The 22,746-nt window shown below is 54.6% G+C and overlaps 1 protein-coding gene across 1 annotated transcript; it reads left to right on the forward strand.

The window, feature by feature from the left end:
- The first annotated feature begins 374 nt into the window (after nt 1-374).
- Nucleotides 375-21,748, forward strand: LMF2 (lipase maturation factor 2). The gene is made up of 14 exons (XM_061579043.1): nt 375-508; nt 3,255-3,508; nt 5,537-5,565; nt 6,462-6,658; nt 6,831-7,009; nt 7,328-7,424; nt 8,053-8,235; nt 9,234-9,339; nt 10,003-10,099; nt 11,038-11,223; nt 12,111-12,279; nt 13,579-13,690; nt 13,903-14,011; nt 14,275-21,748. The coding sequence occupies exons 1-14, from the start codon at nt 415-417 to the stop codon at nt 14,704-14,706; spliced, it is 2,244 nt and encodes a 747-aa protein (XP_061435027.1). The 5' UTR covers nt 375-414; the 3' UTR covers nt 14,707-21,748.
- The last annotated feature ends 998 nt before the right edge of the window (nt 21,749-22,746 follow it).

Below are 22,746 nucleotides of genomic sequence, written 5' to 3' on the forward strand. Positions count from 1 at the left end.
ACCCACAAACGAACGAGAAATTCCAAACGCACCCACAAACGAACGAGAAATCCCAAACGGACCCACAAACAAACTATAAATCCCAAACAAACCCACAACCAAACGAGAAATCCCAAACGCACCCACAAACGAATGAATGACCGAACGTAATTTGAATCCGAGGCGTGCCGAACCGCCCGCACGAACCATCTGCGTAAGAAACTCGCCCTGGGGGCTCTAACACTACCCTCGCCCCAGGTTCGCCTCACCCGCCCCACTGCCGCTCGGCGCTCTCGAATTGCCCTCAGGGCGTCTTTCACTTCGCGTTCTTTTCCTCCGGGGGGGGGGGTAAGAAGAGGAGGGGAGGGGGAGGCTCTTGAAAGCCACGTCGCCGTCAAGCAACGCAGCCGCCACCGCCGCCACCACCGCTTCACGATGGGAGAGGTTCACCTCGCCAGGCACATGTTCCTGTGGGGCATGGGCGCCATTTACCTGTTCGCCTTCGCCTCCCTCTACGTGCAGATCCCAGGTAAAACGAAGACGACGTTGGGGGGAGAGGAGGGGGAGAGAGCCAGATTACAACCAACCCCCGGACCGAGGGTTGCGGCCTTCACCGGTGCTCGGATAGATTGCCCGGCCGAGGGAGGTGGAGCGTCTGGCCCATGGATGGGCCGGCTCTGCCCGCCCGCCCGTCCGCCCGCTGAAATTCTATTGTAGAGTCGATTTAACAAAGAAAAATGTGTTTAGCAATGACATTGCGCGAATATACGAGCCGAGTATTTGATTTTTTATAATAATTGTATTGCAAAATGCACGGGTCCCCCCCCCCCCTTGTTTAGCATTGTTACGTTAGAGCCCAAATGATCCATCCATCCCATATGGCCGTTCTAACGGGGGGAGGAATTGGAACTGCTTTGCAGCAATTTCGTGGGCATTGTCTCCTCGCGGGCCCTAAAGCTGTGTTTGTCGTAACTTTCTGCGGGGTGGGCGAATTACTCGGTTAACTCACGACGACGGGGGGCTGGATTGTGATGATGGTGATGATGATTTAATGGCCGAGAGAGAGAGTTTAAGAGTGATTCATTGTCTTTGAGGTTCCGGCACTGGCTCGTGTGAGTGAAATGAATAAGGGGGGGAGGGGGACCCAGTGAATTTCCAGAATTTGCTAGCTCGTGATTCAAAGCAATCTTGCCTCGTTGAATTTCAGCGTTAGGTAGGCATCTTATTAAACGTAGTCGACAAGTCCTCTTGGTCATTGACTCGATCTTTAATGTAGTAGGTCTCATTTTGTTTTAGTCTCGGCACGATCTGACTGCAGTCCGTTGAGGTTTTTATTTTTGGAGTAATTTTTTGGGGGCTTTGCTGACACGGTCATCATTTCTTCTCTTGGGCTTCGTCTACTCACGAAAGCCAGAGATTCAGTACAACCGCCCTTAGTTATGAATACAGTAATCATCATCGGCTTAGCCATTCGGAGAACTCTGTAAATCTGGTTCATAAGCACACACACATGCAGTCCAGACGATACCCAATTATCTTCAGTCAAACTCATTTAATTTCTCTTCTTGGTTCTTTCGGTAAAGTCATTTTATTATTTCCCTTCTACGTGACTTTACCGAAAGAACCAAGAAGATGAATCCCTGCAGTCACGAAAGCTTTAAATCGAAATTATTTAATTTCGTCTCGTTACAATCGGTCGCTGTTTGGTCTTGGGTGGGTAGATGATGATGGTGATGATGGTATTGGTGGGAGACGATGATAATGATGGTATTGGTGAGTAGATGATGATGGTGATGATGGTATTGGTGGGAGATGATGATAATGATGGTTTTGGTGAGTAGATGACGGTTAATGGTGGGATGATGATGATGATGGTGGGTAGTTGATGATTATGATGGTGGGATGCTGATGATTTTGGGTAGATGATGCTGATGATATTGGTGAGTAGATGGTGACGATGGTATTTGTGCTATTGATGTTATTGGTGGGTAGATGATGATGATAGTATTGTTGGGCAGTCTTAGTCATCGTCACGCTGGATGATTATCGTCCACTCGGTTATATTTGACTGAAATAACCAATTCACGCTCCCTTGTGGGTCATAATTTTGGTGGGCACACATTACATTTTTTTAGCTTTTGGATTTTAAAATATGAATTAATATTATGGATTCGGAGAGAAGCGTGGCTTTTTGTATCACGGGAGTGATAATTGTTAAACTCAGTTGTACATTATTTTATTTACCAGGTAAGGTCCACTGAGCTATATATTTTCTTTTTCAAAAGCGACCTGGTCACATGATAGCTCAACGAAGTGGCTTATCATGTGGAAATGTTTATCAGTTAAATACTCTAAATGCACGTTGATTCTAAATGTGGAGAGAAAAACCGGAGGACCTGGAGAAAAATCTACATGGAAGGGAGAGAGAGAGATATGCAAACTACAAATATACAGCAGGCATTGGGGTCTGGATCCAACCCACGACCTCCAGTATACCAGGCTGAGGTAGTTAACATCCAGCCCATGGTGGCCAGATGTTAACCGTTACGTACATGAGAGTTCCAGATGGGCAACTTTCAACTTATTACCATGCACCAGTTGGAATATGGAATTAGGAGTGAAATTTATGCTACAGCGTAGCAACGTACGGTCGTGGTGTAGCGGTCAGCACGCTGGAATTGCAATCCAGAGGGTCGCCGATTCGTTTAATTCTCTCGGCGCTGCAGTTGAAGCTACGGACATGTCACTTAAATTCTCCACCTCTGTCCACACCCTGCAGTGTACCCGGGTACACCACACACACACGCGACCACACTGAGTCTATCGCTCGTGGCGGGGTACAGTGTAGGTGCTCCCACCTCTTTCGTTAAGGGGATCTGGCCAGCTTAGAAGAGTAGGCCAAACACCGTCCGCTGGGGCTATATGAACCTTGACCTGGTTGAGGTTAAATTTCGATTTAAAGCTTTCGTGACTGCAGGGATTCATCTTCTTGGTTCTTTCGGTAAAGTCACGTAGAATGGAAATAATAAAATAATAAATATTAAACATAATAAAATAATTCTCACTTCAGACTCTGTCTTCTCGACAGACCTGTTCTGCTTGCGTTGTGGCCGAAACGTCGTGAGAATTATTTTATCATGTTTTATTTTTATTATTTTATTATTTCCATTCTACGTGACTTTACCGAAAGAAGCTGGTTGAGGTTGCCAACCCGCTGGACCATTCCACCGCCGCAGCATCCCTTGAACCCGACCCCTTCCCGCATCGTTCCGCAGGTCTGTACGGCCGCGAGGGCATCCTCCCCGCACGCAAGCAGCTGAGCCCCCAGGGCAAGCCGGAGGCGCAGCTGATGTGGGAGCGCCCCACGCTGCTGTGGCTGGTGCCGCGTCTGGGCCTGGACGTGGAGCAGGGCATGGAGCTGGCGTGCCTGCTGGGCGCCGGCCTCTCGCTCGCCGCCATGGTCTTTGAGCCGATGCGCGACGCCTTCACCTTCCTGTGCCTCTGGGTGCTCTACCTGTCGCTCTACCAGGTGCGGCAGGCGATGGGCGCCAGCCACTTACCCCCCCCCCATCCCCGCCCCCTGCAATGTTTAAACACAAATATTGGTGTGGCGGAGTTTATCGGTTGTGTTTTTTTTCCTCTCCATTCGGCAATGGTGACATAAATGCTGGTAAGTGCTGATAACGGGACGTTTGAGGACACGGGCAGAGTGCGTGCGCAGAGTAGTGGAACGATTAAAAAACATCCCCAAAACCCTCGACACATTCATCAATATCACTGTGGCTTTGAAAAGAAAAAGTACATAGTAGGTGACGTTTCAGGCAATGGCCATTATTCATGGCACATCGTAACGGTCGGCTGAGTACTAAGTCAGCCAGATGGCTTCATATATTTACTACACAGGGTGCTTAAAAAAATGGTAACCCTTACATGGGACTATTGTTTTTATTGGAAAAGAAAGGATACTAATACACTGTAACACGGAAACAAATGTAATGTTAATGGCTTCAAAAAGTCAAAGGGTCTCCCACTTGTTCGCCATCATTGTCAACACGTGCCTTAGAATCTTTTGCAGAGCCCGGAGGCAAATTTCCCGTGGTATTGTTGCAAATTGTCAGACGTGTTAAACATTTCTTTTTTAAGTACCCTGTATAGTGTTAATAATATATAGTGTTATAATAATATACAAGGCGCTTCAAATGTTTTTTTAACACTTACACGGGGCTATCGTTTTTCATGTAAAAAGAACGGATCATGATAGAATGTAACACGATAACAAATGTAATGTTAATAGCTTCAAAAAGACAATGTCTCACACTTGTTTGCCATCGTTGTCAACGCGTGCCTGGGATCTTCTCCAGGTGGTCTACAGAGCCCAGAAGCACACTTTAAACCCCTCGCCAAACCCCCTACGCATTTCACAAGTAGTACTAATCGCATATCTGCATTTCTCATAAATATACAAAAGTTCCTCTTGATATGCAAGTTATTTTGTCAAGGCGCTCTTCCTCCTCCCTCCCAGCTTAAATAGACGCTCCAAGCCTAGGATGTGTCATTCAGACTCTGTCTTATCGACAGACCTGTTCTTCACCTGAGGACGGCTGCTTGCGTTGTGGCCAAAACGTCGTGAGAATTATTTTATTATGTTTTATTCTTATTATTTTATTATTTCCATTCTATGTGACTTTACCGAAAGAACCAAGAAGATGAATCCCTGCAGTCACGAAAGCTTTAAATCGAAATTTCTCGTGGTGTTGTTGCAATTTCTCAGAAGTGTAAACAATTGTTTTTTAAGCACCCTGTATTCGTAGTCACAGTTGAACTCCCTTATGACGAGGTGGTAAGGTGAGGCGGGGTCGGTGTTCCTGTCTGCCATCCTACCCAGAGTTCACCAGGAACCATTCACCAGCCCCACACCCTGCTAACTTCCACAGTGTGTCCAGCCCTTAATGTCGAACTGCGGCTATTTGAGGGCCCCCCCCCCGCACGCCATACGCGTCTTGGGCGTTTATGACCATACTTCACTGCACTGGTCAGCGTGGGTTGCGTGAAGGGCGCGAGAAACCCAGAACCAGCATCGGAGACACCGCTCATTCGCCGCCGACTTTAGGCATTGACCGGGAATTGAACTCGGGCCGCCGGATTCGTAGCACACGGCGTCGCAACGCCAGCCCTGGATTGTCGTCACGCGTGTGCGTTCATTCTCCCCGCGCTGCAGTTGAAACTGCGGGACATGTTGCTTAAATGTACAATGTTGTGGGACTGCCGTTGGCGTGAGAATGATGCGATCTAAAATGAAAGTATTATTCCGTGGTCATTGCAGTGCAAACTCTTATTTAAACCAGATGCCATCCCCCTGAAAGGACATGTCTGTGTCTCCTGGTTTGTACATTAATTGTTAACAGCCACGCACAAAGAGGAGCTGCACAGGCCATATGTTTAATTCAGAATAGCATCAGGAGGTCGTAACTCCGGATTTTGGTTGGTGCGATTTCACAGTGATAATATCTTTCATTGCGATTGATTTTCAATGCTTTTTTCTCTCATTCTCCCACAGGTTGGACAGGTGTTCCTTTATTTCCAGTGGTGAGTACAACGTTTGTTCCACATCGGTACTCTTCAATCACTCTTTGAGCAGTAATTAAGTAATTTGCGTGGTATATTTTGTCATTACGCTTGTCAACGGCGGCGTCTATGCAACGTCTCTATCTTTCTGTCGGTCCATGAGGGGGAGAGCGGACACGGTAACTCTCGTTAGGATGATCCAGTAGGAATGCTCACTTAGTTGAGTGTCGCATTGCTATTAGGGATTTACCGCGGAGGAAACCGCGTCACAGTCTCTCTGTCCACTCTGTGCGCTGCGAAGAAGGGTCATTGCCCGAACCGTCACCTATTATCGCTTTACCTTTAAGGCCCCGGTGTTATCGATGTGTGTGCGTGTGTGAGTTTATCTCGCGTATCGGACTGCTGAGCTGAGGACGGCTCGATCCGATGGGCGTTGCACTGTCCCAGCGCAGCTATGTACGTACGTGCGTTAAACTTCTTTCGCACCGTACGTAGCCAACCGTGCTAATCGGAAGTGCGGGGGAAAGACAACAAAGTAAACACAAAAAGCAGTTCTAAAGAAATGAGTCTTCAGTTTAGAAGCGCATGGCTTGCTAATATCGGAAGGAAGAGCGTTCCAGACAGCCGCAGCAGCGCACCTGAAAGCACCTCCCGAAACGGTGACCATCTTTGTTTGACGGCCAGCCAAAAGCCGCTGCCGCTGCTGCTGCTGCTGCGAGGATGACCGAGTTTGCGTGGTGGTTTATGCTCCATGACGAGATCAGCGAGGCATTGTGATGATTCACTCGCGCACTTTGCGTGCGAGTGTAACAAGCGCGACCTCGCAACGCGTTCGTTCAGCAACCGGAAGCCAACGGAGCTCGGCGAACTGTGACCGCGGCCGCTTGCGCCATCGGCTGTCGCCCTCCTCCCCGCAGGGACAACCTGTTGCTGGAGACCGGCTTCCTGACGATACTGGTGGCCCCGCTCCGGCTGATCAAGTGGCGCCCGGCCACCCAGCGGCCGCACGATGGCCTCACGTTCTGGCTGCTGCGCTGGCTCCTCTTCCGTCTCATGTTCGCGTCGGGGGTTGTCAAGCTCACCAGCCGATGCCCCACGTGGTGGACGCTGTCCGGTGAGAGATGCCCTCCAACTCCTCCTGCTAGTCTTCCTCCTCCGCCTCCAACTTCTCTGTGTAAATCTACGGGTCTCTGTGCGAATCTATGGGTCTCGGTGTGAATCTATACATTTTTGTGTAAATCTACGGGTCTCTGTGCGAATCTGTGGGTGTGTTTCCGCCCCCGCAGCGCTGAACTTCCACTACGAGAGCCAGTGCATCCCCACGCCGGCGGCGTGGTTTGCCCACCACCTCCCTGGCTGGGTGCAGCAGCTGAGCGTGGTGGCCACCTACGCCATCGAAGTGCCCGTGCCCGTGCTGTTCTTCTGCCCGCTGCGCCGCGTGCGCATCTTCTCCTTCTACGCGCAGGTCAGAGTTCGAGGGACCCTCCCCCCCTCCCGCTAGGGTGCAGTCATCGTTGCCGTCGCTACCGCTGTCACCGTCACGCCACCGTCACGCCACCGTCACGCCACCGTCACCGCAACAGTCACGGGCCGCCGTGTGCCCAAAAGTTCTTCCGTTACCACAGCCTGCCACACGCAGCCGCAGACTTTCAGTTGCTTAGGCACCCAAAGCACGGAAACTTCCCCAAGCTCTCAATGTCTTCGGCTGTTGATCGTCCGTCGTCGTCGGCGGCGGCCGCGATAAAGCCACGTGCAAGCGCGCGCGCGTGTCTCTCGTCGCCAGGTCCTGCTCCAGCTGATGATCATCGTCACCGGCAACTACAACTTCTTCAACCTCCTCACGCTGGTGCTGTGCCTGTCGCTGCTGGACGACCGGCCACGCCTCGTGGCTGCTGCGCCAGCGTCGCCCCCCCACCGCTGCGGCGTCCCAGCAGCTCAAGGGTGTGTGGGACGCGTGTCGCGCGCGGCGCAAACGGACCGGGACCAGCGATCGTTCGTTCGTTCACGCGGGGAGGCGGGGCTTGATGATCGACGCGCGAGCGTGCTCGGGGCTTCACGCGCGACCAGTGTTGTGTCACGATGCCTGGGTCGACGTTTTTCTGGGTGGGATCGTACACCCTCCTGCGCCCGGCGCTGCCAATGAGTGAAGTTGTCACTGCGATGAACGGACGTTTTTGTGGGTCGCTCTCCCCAACACTACCGCCAGGTGGTGCTCGGTGCAGAAATACGTTGTCCCCGATAATACAGGTTACGTTTTTGTTAGTTTTTTGTGGGTTAAATTGCGTAAATGTGAACAAAACGTTGTCCACGTTTTGTTCATCAACTTGGCTGCGTCGACGATGAATCAAGAAGGGTTTACCACGCGGCATATTACACTTTGCACAGCAGTCTGACCCAGAAAAATCGATGATGAATCGTGACTAAGTCCCTTTTGGGTTTGGGCCACGTTACCCGTCCGGCCAGGCCTACAAATGCATGCCTAATTAGCCGCCCCTTCTGCCTTAATAGGTGCTCGCTATAACAGCGGGGGACGTCTTTGCGTGCGCACGACAGGTCAGCAGGCGTCGCCCTGGTTTGACCGGCTGGCGAGGCTGGCAGAGTGCGGCGTGTACGGCACGCTGGCCTTCTGGGCCGTCACCTACTTCAACCTCAAGGTGGACTGGGAGAGGGGCGTCGTGGAGTCGAAGATCGGTGAGGGAGTGATGTTCACCCGTGTGTGTGTGTGTGTGATGTTGGCCTCCCACTCCAGAGGTCGCAAACGTGTTTTGATTCCTTACCCGTACCCGGCCGCACCAGGGTCACAAACGGCTACCCGTACCCGATACCCGGCCGGGTACGGGTAGCCGGGTATCAGGTAGGGTACGGGTATCAGGTACCCGATTGCGACCTCTGGGATGAAGCCATGTTGCAAGGCGCGGGTGGGTTGATTCTAGGAACTTTAATTGTGAGAAGACACAAGACGTTGGGAAATGAGTGACAAACAGTTACTCACCAGTGACTCACGGCCTACCCGATACCCGGCCGGGTACAGGTAGCCGGGTATCGGGTAGGGTATGGGTATCGGGTACCCGATTGCGACCTCTGTCCCACTCCCTCGTGCGCCGTGCCGGCTTTCATCGGTGCTGCTCGCTTACAGCACTTGCCCCAACAATCTGTTAAGACTATACGTGGCGGGGGGGGGGGGTCTTTGTATGTATGTGTGTGTTCTGGAGGGGAGCAGTAGTGTAGTGGTTAGCGCGCTGCGCTACGAACCTGGCGAACCGGGTTCAATTCCCGCTCACGGCCAGCACCAGGTGAGGATTATTTGAACCGGTCCTGGGCCTCCCCTAGGTTGACTCGGCCTCAAATGAGTACCTGGTGCGGTGTGTAAACATCGCCACTGGGGAGACAAAGGCGGCCGGGCGTGGTGCTGGCCACCTACCCCCCCTGTGTTCCGTGCCGGCCTTCATAGGTTGTGCTATTCGCTAACCGGACTTGCTCCAGCAGTCTTAAAGCTATACTGGGGATCTTTGTCTCTTATCTGTGTGGTGCGGTGTGTAAAATAATCGTCAATGGGGCGTGGCGTTCGCTACCCACCACCTCGTGTGCCGTGCCGGCCTCCATAGGTGCTGCTCACTAACGGCACTTGCCCTCTACAGTCTGTTAAGGCTACAACGGGGGGCACATTGGTGGTTTGCGTGCGTTTGCAGGATTCACCTACTATGACTTCATGGCCTGGCTCAAAGATGCCGTGCCCATCACCATGTGGATCGGAGGCGTGTCGCTGGCATGGGAGGCTTTGGCAGCGCTCTACCGGTGAGCTGCCATCTCGCGCCTCTCCCACCCCCTCGTGTGCCGTGCCGGCCTTCATAGATGCTGCGAGCTAACAGCACTCGTCGTCGTAAAATCATCGTCATCGTCGATGCCGACAAGGCCTCGCGGTCGCCCGCTCGACGCTTGTCGCAGAGGTTCCCCTTTCAACTCGAGTGGCTACGCGGCCGTCTGCTTTGCCGGCTCACTTGATACAGCTACCGTGCTGTGACGGTTCCACCTGAAGACGGAAGCTTGTGTTGCCTCCGAAACGTCGTGATTTTTATTTGATTTTTATTGTACTTTATTAATTTTTTACCTATGTGACTTTACCGAAAAAACCTAACGATAAACAAATTGCATATATATGGGCAAGGCAGCAAACAACTACAAAAACAACATAAGTCCCAGACCACACACGGTCCCTAAAATTATTGATGCAAGGTGGTTAACTGTGTGTGTTCGTGTGTGCCTGTGTGTGTGCGTTCGTGTGTGCCTGTGTGTGTGCGTTCGTGTGTGTGTGCGTTTGTGTGTTCCTGTGTGCCTGTGTTCATGTGTGCCTGCGCGTGTGTGTGTGCCTGTGTTCGTGTGTGCCTGCGCGTGTGTGTGTGTGCGCTTGTTTGCGTGTGTGTGCTCGTGCGTGTATGCGGGGTGGTCCGGCTGTGGAAGCTGTGCGTGCCAGCGTGGATTCTTCTGGAAGTTTTGGACGACGCTTCAGTGCGCCATCTTCCTCTTGGCCACGGCCGGGATGTTCACCATCAGCCTGGTGAGTGGCGCGTGTGAGCGTGTGTGCGTGAGCGAGCGTGTGTCCATGAGCGTGTGTCCATGAGCGTGTGTCCGTGAGCGAGCGTGTGTCCATGAGCGTGTGTCCGCGAGCAAGCGTGCCTTAGTGGCGTGAGCGTGTGTGCGCGAGCGAGCGTGCGTGTACCCGAGTGGCGTGCGCATGCGTGTCAAGAACAGTGGCTGAAGTGTTTAGCGCGCTGCACTACGAAACCTGATGAGCTCAAGTTCGATTTCTGCTCACGGCTAACCTTTGTGATGAGTATCTGAATCGGGCCTGGGCCTCCCCTAGGTCGGCTTGGCCTTAAAATAAATGAATTCCCCGTGCTGCGTGTAAAGACATCACCGACGGGGAGACTGCATCCTGGCATCGTGCTAGCCCCACCACCCCCACCTCGTGTGCCGTGCCGGCCTTCATAGCTGCTGCTCGCGATAACGACGCTTGCCCCAGCAGTCTGTACCAATACCAATACCCGCCATTTGCCGCCAAGTGACGGTGACGTCACCACGGTACCTGTGCCAAGCCAGGTGCACTTTGAGGCCACGCGAAGTGTCGAAGGCTCCCTGACAGGAGGTCACGGGGACAGACCCAGCAGGTGCCATGGGTTGACCGACCGAGATGACCGGCAGATGCACCACCAGCTGTACCCCCTACCGCGCCTCTCCGTGGTGCTAGCCACCCACCGCACCGTTCGCAAGTGCGTCCCCTGTCCGTGGCTCAGCCTCGGAATCGATCGGGCGGCTTCGTCCTTTCGACCGGCCGCCTATAACGCCTGCGCGGAAGCTCCACGCGACCCTCCGGGACTTCCCGGCGCACGGTCGCGCCGCGCCCTCCCTTCCCCTGCCTCGCTCGGCTGGCTCCGCGGGTGGCGAGCGTCACTCTCCGTGTGCCCCCCCCCATCCCCATCCCCCTCCCCCCGCCAGGTGCCGTACACGTACCTGCAGCAGGACGCTCACGCGGCCCTGTGGCCCGGCGTGCGTCGCGCCCACTCCTCCCTCGAGCACCTGCACCTCACGGGATCCTACGGGCTCTTCCGCCGCATGACCGGGGTCGGGGGTCGCCCGGAGGTCGTCATCGAGGGCAGCCACAGCATGAGCGGAGGCTGGAAGGTGCGCGAGCCGGTGTGGGATTGGGGGTGGGGGGTTGGTGATGCATGGGCGCGGCTGGCGGACATGCTTGTGTTTCTTTGCCGTGGTGGTGGTTGTTGTGGTGGGTGGTTGTGTGCGTGATGGTGGTGGTTGTGCCATGGTTAGCAAGCTGCGCTGCGAACCCGGCGAACCGAGTTCGAGTCCCCCTCACAGCCAACATGCTATCGGAAACGGTCCTGGGCCTCCCCTAGGTCGACTTGGCCTGGTGTTGGCCATCCACCCCCCTCGTGTGCTGTGCCGGCATTCATAGGTGCTGCTCGCTAACAGTATTTCTCCCTACAGTCTGTTAAGGCTACACGGGGGGGGGGGGGGGTCTTTGAGATGGTGGTTGTGGTGGTTGTGGTGATGGTTATGGAGGTGGTTGCGGTGTTGGTAGCGGTTGTAATTTGTTTGTAATGGTTGTGGTTGCGGTGTTGATAGCAGTTGTAGTACGGTTGTAATGATTGTGCTGTTGGTAGCGGTTGTAGTACAGTTGTAATGGTTGTGCTGTTGGTAGCGGTTGTAGTAAGGTTGTAATGATTGTGGTGTTGGTAGCGGTTGTAGTACGGTTGTAATGATTGTGGTGTTGGTAGCGGTTGTAGTTTGGTTGTAATGGTTGTGGTTTGCGGTGTTGGTAGCGGTTGTAGTGAGGTTGTAATGATTGTGGTTGTGGTGTTGATAGCGGTTGTAGTACGGTTGTAACGATTGTGGTTGCGGTGTTAATAGCGGTTGTAGTACGGCTGTAACCCTTGCTGCGCCGGCGGCAACGGCCGTGTCGCTAGCAGCCGCAGCGTCCTCGTTGTCCGTGACGGTTCTTGTTTCCCGCGGCGGCGGCGTTTTCGTTTGGCGGCGTGTGTTGGCGCTGCCAGGAGCTGGAGTTCATGTACAAGCCGGGCAACGTGAGCGCCGCACCTCCCGTGGTGGCGCCCCACCAGCCGCGCCTCGACTGGCAGATGTGGTTTGCCGCCCTTGGGGATCAGCAGCACAGCCCCTGGTTCAGCAGCCTCCTCTACCGCCTGCTGCAGGGCAAGCCCAACGGTAATAGCGCACGCCCTGCCATGCTGTGCCCCCGTGCCCTGCCTTGCCACTCGCTGGCAGCACTTGCCCCAACGTCCGGTGTAGGCTGGATCTTTGTCCTTGATGCATCTCTCTGTGTGTGTGTGTCTGTGAATCAGAGGTCGCAACCGAGTACCCGATACCCGTACCCTACCCAATACCCGGCTACCCGTACCCGGCCGTGTACGGGTACGGGTAGCCGTTTGCGACCCTGGTGCGGCCGGGTACGGGTACGGGTAGGCCGTGAGTCACTGGTGAGTCACCGTTTGTCACTCATTTCCCAACGTCTTGTCTCTTCTCACAATTCAAGTTCCTAGAATCAACCCGGCCGGGTAAGGGTAGGTACGGGTACGGCCGGGTACGGGTACGGGTACCCGTTTGCGACCCTGGTGCGGCCGGGTACGGGTAAGGAATCAAAACCCGTTTGCGACCTCTGCTGTGAATCTACACGTATTTGTCTTTGTGTGGGGCCTATGTCCGCGCGTGCGTGTGTGTGTGTGAGTGATGTGTATAATCTTGTTCATGTACCCGGCGACTCGAGTTCGATTCCCGCTCACGGCCAACACCTGTGACAATTATGTGAACCGGTCCTGTGCCTCCCCTACGTCGACTCGGCCTCAAATGAGTACCTGGTGCGGTGTGTAAACATCGCCACTGGGGAGACAAAGAAGGCCGGGCGTGGTGCTGGCGACCCACCCCCTCGTGTGCCGTTTCCGGCCTTCATAGGTGCTCGCTAACAGCACTTTGCCCCTACAGTCTGTAGCGCCTGTAACAGGCTATATGGGGAGCTTTGTTTTTGTCTTTGTATACTTTTGTGTCATTCGGTCAACCCTGGGCCTCCTGTGAACTCCCGCCAAAGAGCCTTTGACTCTTCACGTGGCCTCAAAGTGCACCGAGCTTGGCACAGATGCCACGGTGACGTCACCGGCACTTAGTGGCGAATGGCGGCCCTTGTCGTTTGTGCGTGGGTTATCGCGCCGCGAATCCGGCGACCCGGGCTCAATTCCCGCTCACGGCCGCCGACGTTGGTGACGTCCATCCGCGTGCGCCGTGCCCGCCTTCATAGGGGGGGGGGCAGAGGTCGCAAACAGGTTTTGATTCCTTACCCGTACCCGTACCCGGCCGCACCAGAGTCGCAATCGGCTACCCGTATCCGGCCGCGTACGGGTAGCCGGGTATCGGGTAGAGTACGGGTATCGGGTACCCGGTTACGACCTGGGGGGGGTGGGCGATCTTTGCCTTTGCGTTGACACGCGCCCCCCTTTATCCCTCGCCCACCAGTGGAGCGCCTGCTGCAGGTTGACAGGAGCCGCTACCCGTTCAGCGACCGCCCCCCCACCTTCGTGCGAGCCCAGCTCTACAAGTACTCCTACACAAGCCCCGACAAGGACGGGTGAGCACGCGCACACAGAGACGTAGACCCCCTCCCGTGCGTAGCCTCGGCGGGCTGGTCGGGGCGGGTGCTGCTCGCCGGAATGACGGACTTTGACGTCGCGTTCCACGTTCGCGCCGGAGGCGATCGACCTCGTGGCGGCCCCAGGGGGGTCACGGCAGCGCTTTGACCCCGGCGGGTTTTCCCCCCCACCCACCCCCCCTACCCCACAGGTCGATGCCGGGCGAGTGGTGGCGCCGCGAGTTGGTCTCGGAGTTCTACCCGGCCGTCTTCCTCGGAGACCCCACCTTCGACGCCGTGCTCCGGCAACACGACTTCAAGGTGAGGGGAGGGGGGGGGCACGGCGGCATCCACGGTGGCACCCAGAGGGGCACCCACATGGGCACCCCGACCCACGGCGGGTGCGGTGTGTGAACGCCATCGCTGGGCAGACGAAGGCTCCCGTGCGTGGCCACCGACCACGCGATCTGCTGCTTGCTGACAGCACTTGCCCCGACAGTCTGTCAAAGGCTACACGGGGGATCTTCGTCTTTGTTGTCTGTCTCCCCCCCCCCTAACCCCCCCCAACCCCCCGCCCCCACCAGGACCGCGGAAAGCCGAGGCAGGAGCCGGAGGGCGATTCTGCGTCGCCGATCCTGCAGCTGCTGAGTGGCGCGCGCGCTCTCAGCGAGCCGCACACGGGGCCCACCGTCGTCTGGTCTCTCTTCTCCGCCGCGGTGGCGGCCGTGGCGCTCGCGGCGCTCTTCAGACGGGTCTTGGCGCCGCGGCGGCACCCGGCGGCGGCGGCGACCGGCGGCGGCTCGTCCGGCGGCCGCGCGCGCGGCGGGCGAGACAAGCCGGGCACGGGCGGCGGGCACGGCGCCGGCGACGCGCGGAAGAACGGCGGCGGAGATTCCGGCGCCAAGCAGCGCGGCAGGGCGGACGATGGCGGCAGCGGTGGCGCCCGCGGCAAGGCCGGCGGTGCCGCGGCATCCTCTCCCAACGCCGGCAAGGGCAAGAACAAGAAGAGAGACTGAAGCGGAGTGCGGTGGGGGGGGGTGGCACAGCAGGGCGGCCGCCCTAGGCGGGCGGTCTCCGTGCGTGCGATTCGACGGTTCCCGTGAAACGGCACGGCCACTGCCACGGGGCACGGCACTGACCGCGTTCGTTTCGACGCCCGGTTTGGCGAAACGGTTTTTGCAGGATTCGTTGTTTTTTTGTTTCAGACACCAAACGGCTTGTGAGGGGGGGGGGGGGGTGGGGGGAGGTTTCCTTGAGCGTGTTTTTTTGTTGCCCACGTTGTTTCGTGACGAGCGGTCGAAAGCTTTCCGCTCTGTCGCTCGCGCCCTCCTGCAAAGGCACCGGCCACTCTTGGCTTTGCACGGCACGCGCAAAAATGTTCTTATTTTTTGATGATCGCGCGTGTTTGGTTCAGATTTTCATTTTGTAATTTTATTTTATTTTCAAAATCGGATAACTGGGTGCACGTGTGTTTATTTTTTAGTTAAGATACATCAATGAACTGCAATCGCGTACAATAACCTCCCTAGCGCGTTCGACAACACTGCCCCTAGAGTAGAGGTGTTCTGGGTGGTTAGATCGCGTGAATATAAACGTGCCGTTAAGCCCGCCACCACCCGACACGGCCAATTAGTGAAGGTTCGTGTCGCATAAACCGAACGTGGCCAATTCGTTCCTAACACCGCACACACCAGTTGTGTGTTGGGAGTGAAAACCCACAACGACGTTTACAATTCGAGGTGGCGTGACGTTTCGCCGGTAATTACAACAACCTGCATCGTCAGGCGACAGCCACAGAGTTGTGGGGAAATCCCCCCCACATTTTCGGCCTTAAAAAGTCGTCTTCAATCGCGTGTTTAGTTGGCTTTTGTTTCGTTCTCGTTGCTAATTGAGCACAGACGGCACCAATTCTGATCGATTTTTTTCTTCACCCTCCCCCACTCCCCCCGTCGCGCCCTCTCTAAACCTCCCCCCGATTTTTTTCAATCAAACTCTGCACACTTTTCGTTTCCCTTTACGTGCGTCAGTGTTATTAGAAAAACCATGAATATAACAAAAGCTCATCACCGTGAAATTGCCACCTTTCCACAGGTTCGCATTTATAGTTGACGGGACACACACACACACACATATATGCATATCTAAAAAAAAAAATCAATCGGACGGCCGTTAGAATTGACACGTGGTCTTTATATATACGAGAGGACAACACGTTGAGGTGGCAGACCGGCGCACGGCCGTTTCGCTCGTTCGCATCTTCCTTCGCCGCCCCTCGTTCGTTCCGTCCAACCGTCCGTCCGTCCATGCCCGCTGATTGCACGGGTCGCGCAAAGTCGATTCCATTCTCTCCTCTGTGTGCGTGTTCAACTTATTTAGGCACCAACACACGTAGCCAACCGTGCTAATTGGAGGTGCGGGACAAAGATGACAGACAATGGGTCTCTGTGAGTCTATGGGTCTGCGTGAGTCTATGGGTCTCCTGTGTGAGTCTATGGGTCTCTGTGTGAGTCTATGGGTCTCCTGTGTGAGTCTATGGGTCTCTGCGTGAGTCTATGGGTCTCCTGTGTAAGTCTATGGGTCTCTGTGTGAGTCTATGGGTCTCCTGTGTGAGTCTATGGGTCTCCTGTGTGAGTCTATGGGTCTCTGCGTGAGTCTATGGGTCTCTGCGTGAGTCTATGGGTCTCCTGTGTGAGTCTATGGGTCTGCGTGAGTCTATGGGTCTCCTGTGTGAGTCTATGGGTCTCTGCGTGAGTCTATGGGTCTCCTGTGTAAGTCTATGGGTCTCTGTGTGAGTCTATGGGTCTCCTGTGTGAGTCTATGGGTCTCTGCGTGAGTCTATGGGTCTCTGTGCGAGTCTATGGGTCTCTGTGCGAGTCTATGGGTCTCTGTGCGAGTCTATGGGTCTCTGTGCGAGTCTATGGGTCTCTGGGCGAGTCTATGGGTCTCTGTGCGAGTCTATGGGTCTCTGTGCGAGTCTATGGGTCTCTGTGCGAGTCTATGGGTCTCTGTGCGAGTCTATGGGTCTCTGCGCGAGTCTATGGGTCTCTGCGCGAGTCTATGGGTCTCTGACTTCTCTTGGCACCAACGTACATAGCCAACCGCGCTAAACGGTGGTGCGGGTGGGGGGAGAAGGACCACAAGCTAAACACAATTTGCAGTTTGAAAGAAATGATTTTGTCAATGTAGAAGACGATTTAAAAGTTGCATAGCTCCTAGTGGCTTCATAAATATCGGAAAGGGAGAGCGTTCCAGACGGCCGCAGACGCACATCCGAAGGAGCCGCGCGATGATGCGGTGACCACTGCCTTTATTCGTTGGCTCAGCCGGAGTTTGCGTGTTTACCGTCGGCGTAAGCGTCGACTTTTTGTTTTGTTTTTTTATTTTATTTAACGTCTCGCTTGCCTCCCTACGCCGCGCCCATTCAGACCGCTCGCAGCGGGTTTACTCGCCGGCGTTTGGCAGCATGGCAATAAAACAGGAGGCGTTAAGTTCAAACACCGAATAGATGAAACCTTTCGCAAGGAATGAAGTTACCGCATTAACCACACACACAAACAGTACTTGTGCTGAACATGCAAACAAACATGGCTCTGATAATAATCTAAGGGCATTGTCTTTGACACTAATTGGCCTACAGCAGAGACAGCAGCAGCCTTATTCATGACCCAGCCTCGCCGGTGTGTCGCCTTTTGGCGCTGTTCTCTGGCGTGACACTGGCGGTGAGACTAGGCCATAAAGAAGGCAGCGGTCTCTGATGGAGGCCAATCAGTTTCACAGACAATGCCCAGAAATTATCAGAACCATGTTATGTTTGCATGTGCACCACAGGTACTGTTTGGGGCCAATGCAGTAACTTGATTCCTTTGTAAAAGGTTTCCTCTATTTGGTGTTTGAACATCTGAACACAACTCCTGTTTTATTGCCAGAAAGCGTAAAACCTCTTCTTGTTTTTTCATACTTTGATGCTGGCAAAAAGGTCCCGTGTTGTAGCTGCTCACCCCGAGTTATTAATTTTCTGAGAGCATTCTCCTTGTACTGCTCTCTGGCGTGACACTGGCGGTGAGACTGGGCCCTAAAGAAGGCCGCTGTCTCTGTAAGCCAATCAGTTTCACAGACAATGCCCCCATGTGTTATTATCGGAGCCACGTTCGTTTGAACTTTCACCACCGGTACCGTGTGGGGCTGATGCAGTAACTTGTTTACATGCAATGAAGGTTTCCTCTATTGGTGTGTGAACATCTGAACACGACTCCGGTTTTATTGCCAGGCTGTGTCGTTACCCACGACTTTCGACAGTGTTATGCGTTGCACTCTCTTATCGCGGTCTGGTGCCATAGCAGAAGTAGCTGCCCCCCACCACACGCGGAAGTGGATCGATGATGATGATGATGATGATAATAATCATTTAGTGTACTAACTCGTTTTACTTTGGGGGGAGCGAAATACAGCCGCGGTGGTGTTAACGGTCGGCAGAGCAGCTTGACCTGCAATCCCAGAGGTCGCCGGTTTTAATCGGATCTCCCGGCGCGGCGGTCCAGACAACGGTTACAGGTCGTCGCTTGCCTCAAACCGGCGGTATATGAATGGGCAGCTCTGTGCGTGTGGTGGGGGGGGAGGGTAAATTGTGCGCGCTGCAATTTCTTCAAACATCCTCGCGTGGAGGCAGCTTCTGCCAGCGGTGTTACGACGAGGAAATTGCAGCTTGGCTCGTGCCTGTACCTTTTTTTTTACTTTACTTGACTTTACTTCTGCCTTGTTGTTCATCACATTTCTAAGGCTTGTGAAGCCACCTGCCAGGCCCGCTGGGGCACAGGGGCCCGTTAGTTGCGAGGGTTCTCGTTGCCGCGAGTGCCAGTGCCGCCGGGAACCCCCCGACCATCGCGATCCATCGGCGTCTGTCTCAACGAGGGGGGCCCTTCCTTGGTTAGTAAAAGTTCTCGTTAATCATCGAAGGAGCACGCAGTACGTGGGGGGGGCGGAGGGATGGGGGGGGGGACGAAAAACGTCAGACGATCGCACCGGTGGGGGACAGACGCGCGATACGAAACGCGACAACGCGTCGGGCGGAGAGCCACGGAGAAGTACAGAATTATACCGTCGAGGACTCGACGAAATAATCTGTGCGCCGCGCAGCTGATACGTGACACGGACTCGCGGGTTAGGGGTCGCGCACTTTCCGTTGGCGTCGTGATCGCGTCCGAATGCTCTAGGCGTGAAGTTTAGCGTCGTGCGGTGGTCCTGTTGTAGTTCGTTGGGTCTTAGCTGTAGCCAGGGTGCCGTCTACTCGCGATCGGATGTGTTGGCATCCTTCGCCGTGTCTGTCGGTGAATCGTTCTTCGCTGTCGCCGGGTTAAGTTGCATCGTTGTGTAAAAATAACAATATTTGAAATATATATACGCACGCATGCACGCGCGCACGCACACACATATATATAAATGACGCGCTAACGCCGCGAAACATCGCGGTTGAAGTTACGGCAAGCTGACGCGGGTCGGAGTGGCGGACTGTTCACCCGGCGTGACCAAAGGTGCCGTAGCCCCTTTTGTCAATCGGTGCGTGCGGAGAAACGCTCGGAATTTCGCGGGGAGGACGAGGGGCAGCTTTGGAAGTTGGGGAGTGTAACGTGGCGAGGTGGATGCAGTGGTGGAAGAGGTTGCGGTGTGCGGGAGACGCGTCGTGTGGAGGGAGGGTGGGTGGAGTGAGCGACTTGTAGGTTCAGAACGCTGCGGGGGGGAGAGCCTTGTCGATGTAATGGGAAGCAGGAGGAGGTAGTGATGGGTGGGACGCGTGGTGAGCAGGGTGAATGGAGGAGGAGGCGGAGGCCAGGTCAGCGAGACGTCAACTGCAGTGGCACCCAGAAGTCGACAACCTGAAGTGAGGTGTAGGTGGCGGTGGTGGTGGAGGTGGAGGTGAAACTGTCGGTGCGTTCCTTGGAGAGGCAGCTGCTGACTTTGTAACAAACTGCAGGCTCGCGCAGAAGGCAGGGTGTGTGGTGGCATCCAACGCGTTAGTCCATCACGCCACAGCGCCCTTGACTTGTGTGTGTATGTGTATATATATATAAAACGTCCGCTAATGATTTACGTACGCATCATGTGACTTCTTAAAAGCCCCCCAGCATCGGCTGGGCAGAGATCGTGACCGATTATTACAGCTCAGTTGGAGCATAGCAAACGCCCCCTTCCACCCCATGCTTTGCTGTAATTCCCCAACCCTGTCTACTTTCTGCAGTTCCCCTGTTGGCCAAAACTGTCGGGCGATGACGAGTCCACGGGGGTCATGGACTCCCACGCGACCTTGAGAGACGAGTCGATCTGCCCTGTCGCTCGCGCGCGGTTCTGTCGTGAAGGTCCAGACGTAGGTGACGGTCCAGAGGTGACGGTCCAGACGTAGGTGACTGTCCAGATGTGACGGTCCAGAGGTGACGGTCCAGCGGACTGTCCAGACGATGTAGGCGATGCGAAAAGTGTTCCCGAAATGTCAGTAACTGCAGTCGAGCGAAAGCGCGTTTCCTCGCCTGAACAACCGGCCCACGCGTTGAGCGAGGACTCCGCCGTGCGGCGCAAGCGCCACGATCACCGTCGATCGGCCGTTCGGCCGAGTTTCCGTAACCGCTACAACCACGATTCATCCTCGGTCATTCATAACGCGGATTATTACTTCCCCGACTGTGAAATAAGAGCAACTGTTAACCCGTTTTTTGTTTTTTTAAACCGGAGGACCCAGAGAAATAATCCCACGAACTCCAAATGTACAACAGGTGTCAGGGTCGGAATGGAACCCACGACCTCCCGTACACCAGGCGAGGTAGTTAACATCTCCTAGCCACCGCGGCGCCCCTACGCTGTACTACGGTACAGCGTCGCATATCCGACAGCCGCGCATGCCCGTCCCGACCCAGTTAACCGCCCACACACCGCAGTGCGCTTTCGGAGCGTGGTGTAACTCTGTCGTGTTGCGTACTCGCGGTCAGAACGTCCAAAAATGTAACGGCACGGTGACGCATCCTCTGCCTCGCGCGTAGAGTCGCTTCCAAAGCACGGCGAGATGTCGTTTCCCGTGTCCGCTAACCTGTTTTGTGCACCCTGTGACGAATTGCCGAATGGTGGGTCGCGTATCCGACCCTGGTTCGCGTATCCGACCCTGGGTCGCGAGCCAAGGTGAGAGACGTTATACCTGCGATGAAGTCGACGGGCTTGATTCGTAATTGTAACCGGGGCTTAATCCAACACCATGGAACCTTCCTGGTTGAATCTCGCGTCTGTGGGTTTATGGTGAAGTTCCCAGACGATATGGCGAGGCCCGTGAGTGGTGAGATGGAGAGATTGGAGAGGCACCCCAGCGCCAGGGTTGATACTACTGCTGCTGCTGCGACTGCTGCTTTGTCTTGGTACTATACGCCCCTACTGCTTCACAGTGGTCATTAAAGGAACCCGCTGACGTCCTTTGGAAGAGTAGGCCAAGCGTGTGCGCGCACGCCAGCGTCACAGTCCACGTTGTTGCTGTTAAATTGAGTAAATATCACACCGGAAAAACTAAAAAATCACTAAATTTTTTGAATTTTCACAACAGCAGCAGCTGCAATTATCGCCACCCCTCCTGCGAAAACGTGGCAGGACCCTCGTGAAAAATCGATTAACGAGACTCGCTGAAGCTTGCCCCAGGGTAAACGACCGTCGTAGTAATAACAATAATACCTAAAATCTAAATAACGATGATACCGTAAACATCAAAATAATGACAAAGCGACCCTAGGAATAATGATGATACCGTAAACATCTAAATAATGATAAAGCGACCGTAAGAATCATGATGATACTAATCAAATAAAAACCAATCGAGAATTTCCATGGCGCCGTCTCGCGTGTCTGGCAATGGGCCCCCCTGAGTGACCACGTGCTGTGTGTAGGGGGAGCTTGGTGTGGAGGGGAGGAGCGTTGTGGGGGGCTGACGTCACAACGGCCTAGGTGACGCGCACGTGACTGTGACAGCTGGCAGACCTCGTGGGCGTTAGTGTTGTGTCACGCGTGTCGATCCGTCTTTCGGTGTTCGAGACATTCACCACTATATTAAATCCTTCTGATTAAACAGCGCGCGCGCGTGTGTGTGTGTCTCTGTGCGTGCGAACCCGAGTTCGATTCCCGCTCAGGGCCAACACCAGTGACGATCATCTGAACTTGTCTTAGGCCTTGCCATCGGTTGCGAGCATGGTGAGTGAAAGGAAACATTGAGACGAGAAGTTTTATTTTATTGTGTTTTTTTACGCGAGGGTGGATCGGGAATTTTAAGCAATCGGCACTTCCAACCTCGTGCTGTCAATGACACAAACCTTGAAAATCCTCGCTGGGACCCACAGAGGGCAACACTGCATCTTCAGCACCGGCCGCATCCGCAGCTCCACACACCAGAGGTCGCAACCGGGTACCCGATACCCGTACCCTACCCGATATCCGGCTACCCGTACCCGGCCGGGTACGGGTACCCGTTTGCGACCCTGGTGCGGCCGGGTACGGGTAGGCCGTGAGTCACTGGTGAGTAACCGTTTGTCACTCATTTCCCAACGTCTTGTCTCTTCTCACAATTCAAGTTCCTAGAATCAACCCACCCGCGCCTGCAACATGGCTTCATCCCAGAGGTTGCAATCAGGTACCCGATACCCGATACCCGTACCGTACCCGGCCGGGTACCCGTTTGCGATCCTGGTGCAGCCGGTTATTGGTAAGGAATCAAAACCCGTTTGCGACCAACCGCCTTAACAATCCATCCACTCATCGTATCGTCCGTTCCCTTATCTGGTGGGTCGTGGGTTGTACCAAAAGCAGTGATTAGCAATCACGTCTTAAATATCGCCAAAAATTGGCACATAGAGACCCCATAGACTCGGCACAATCATATCCACAGATGAGCACGGTTGGCTACGTATGGTGCGAAAGAAGTTCGCACCATAGGTAGCCATGAGTCTATTGACTCGCATAGACCCGTGGCCTCGTAGAGACCCATGGCCTAGCGTATAGACCCATGGCCTCGCGTAGAGACCCATGGCCTCGCGGAGAGA

This window comes from Lethenteron reissneri, chromosome 68 (assembly GCF_015708825.2).
Source record: "Lethenteron reissneri isolate LAM-NWPU_2019-01 chromosome 68, ASM1570882v1, whole genome shotgun sequence".
In the NCBI taxonomy this organism is placed as follows: Eukaryota; Metazoa; Chordata; class Hyperoartia; order Petromyzontiformes; family Petromyzontidae; genus Lethenteron; species Lethenteron reissneri.

Excerpts from the sequence above, each read along its gene's own strand:
- LMF2 (XM_061579043.1), top strand. The coding sequence starts at position 415 with ATGGGAGAGGTTCACCTCGCCAGGCACATGTTCCTGTGGGGCATGGGC. Across the intron at positions 3,509-5,536 it reads TCTACCTGTCGCTCTACCAG|GTTGGACAGGTGTTCCTTTA; the intron begins GTGCGGCAGGCG and ends ATTCTCCCACAG. Across the intron at positions 13,691-13,902 it reads ACAAGCCCCGACAAGGACGG|GTCGATGCCGGGCGAGTGGT; the intron begins GTGAGCACGCGC and ends CCTACCCCACAG.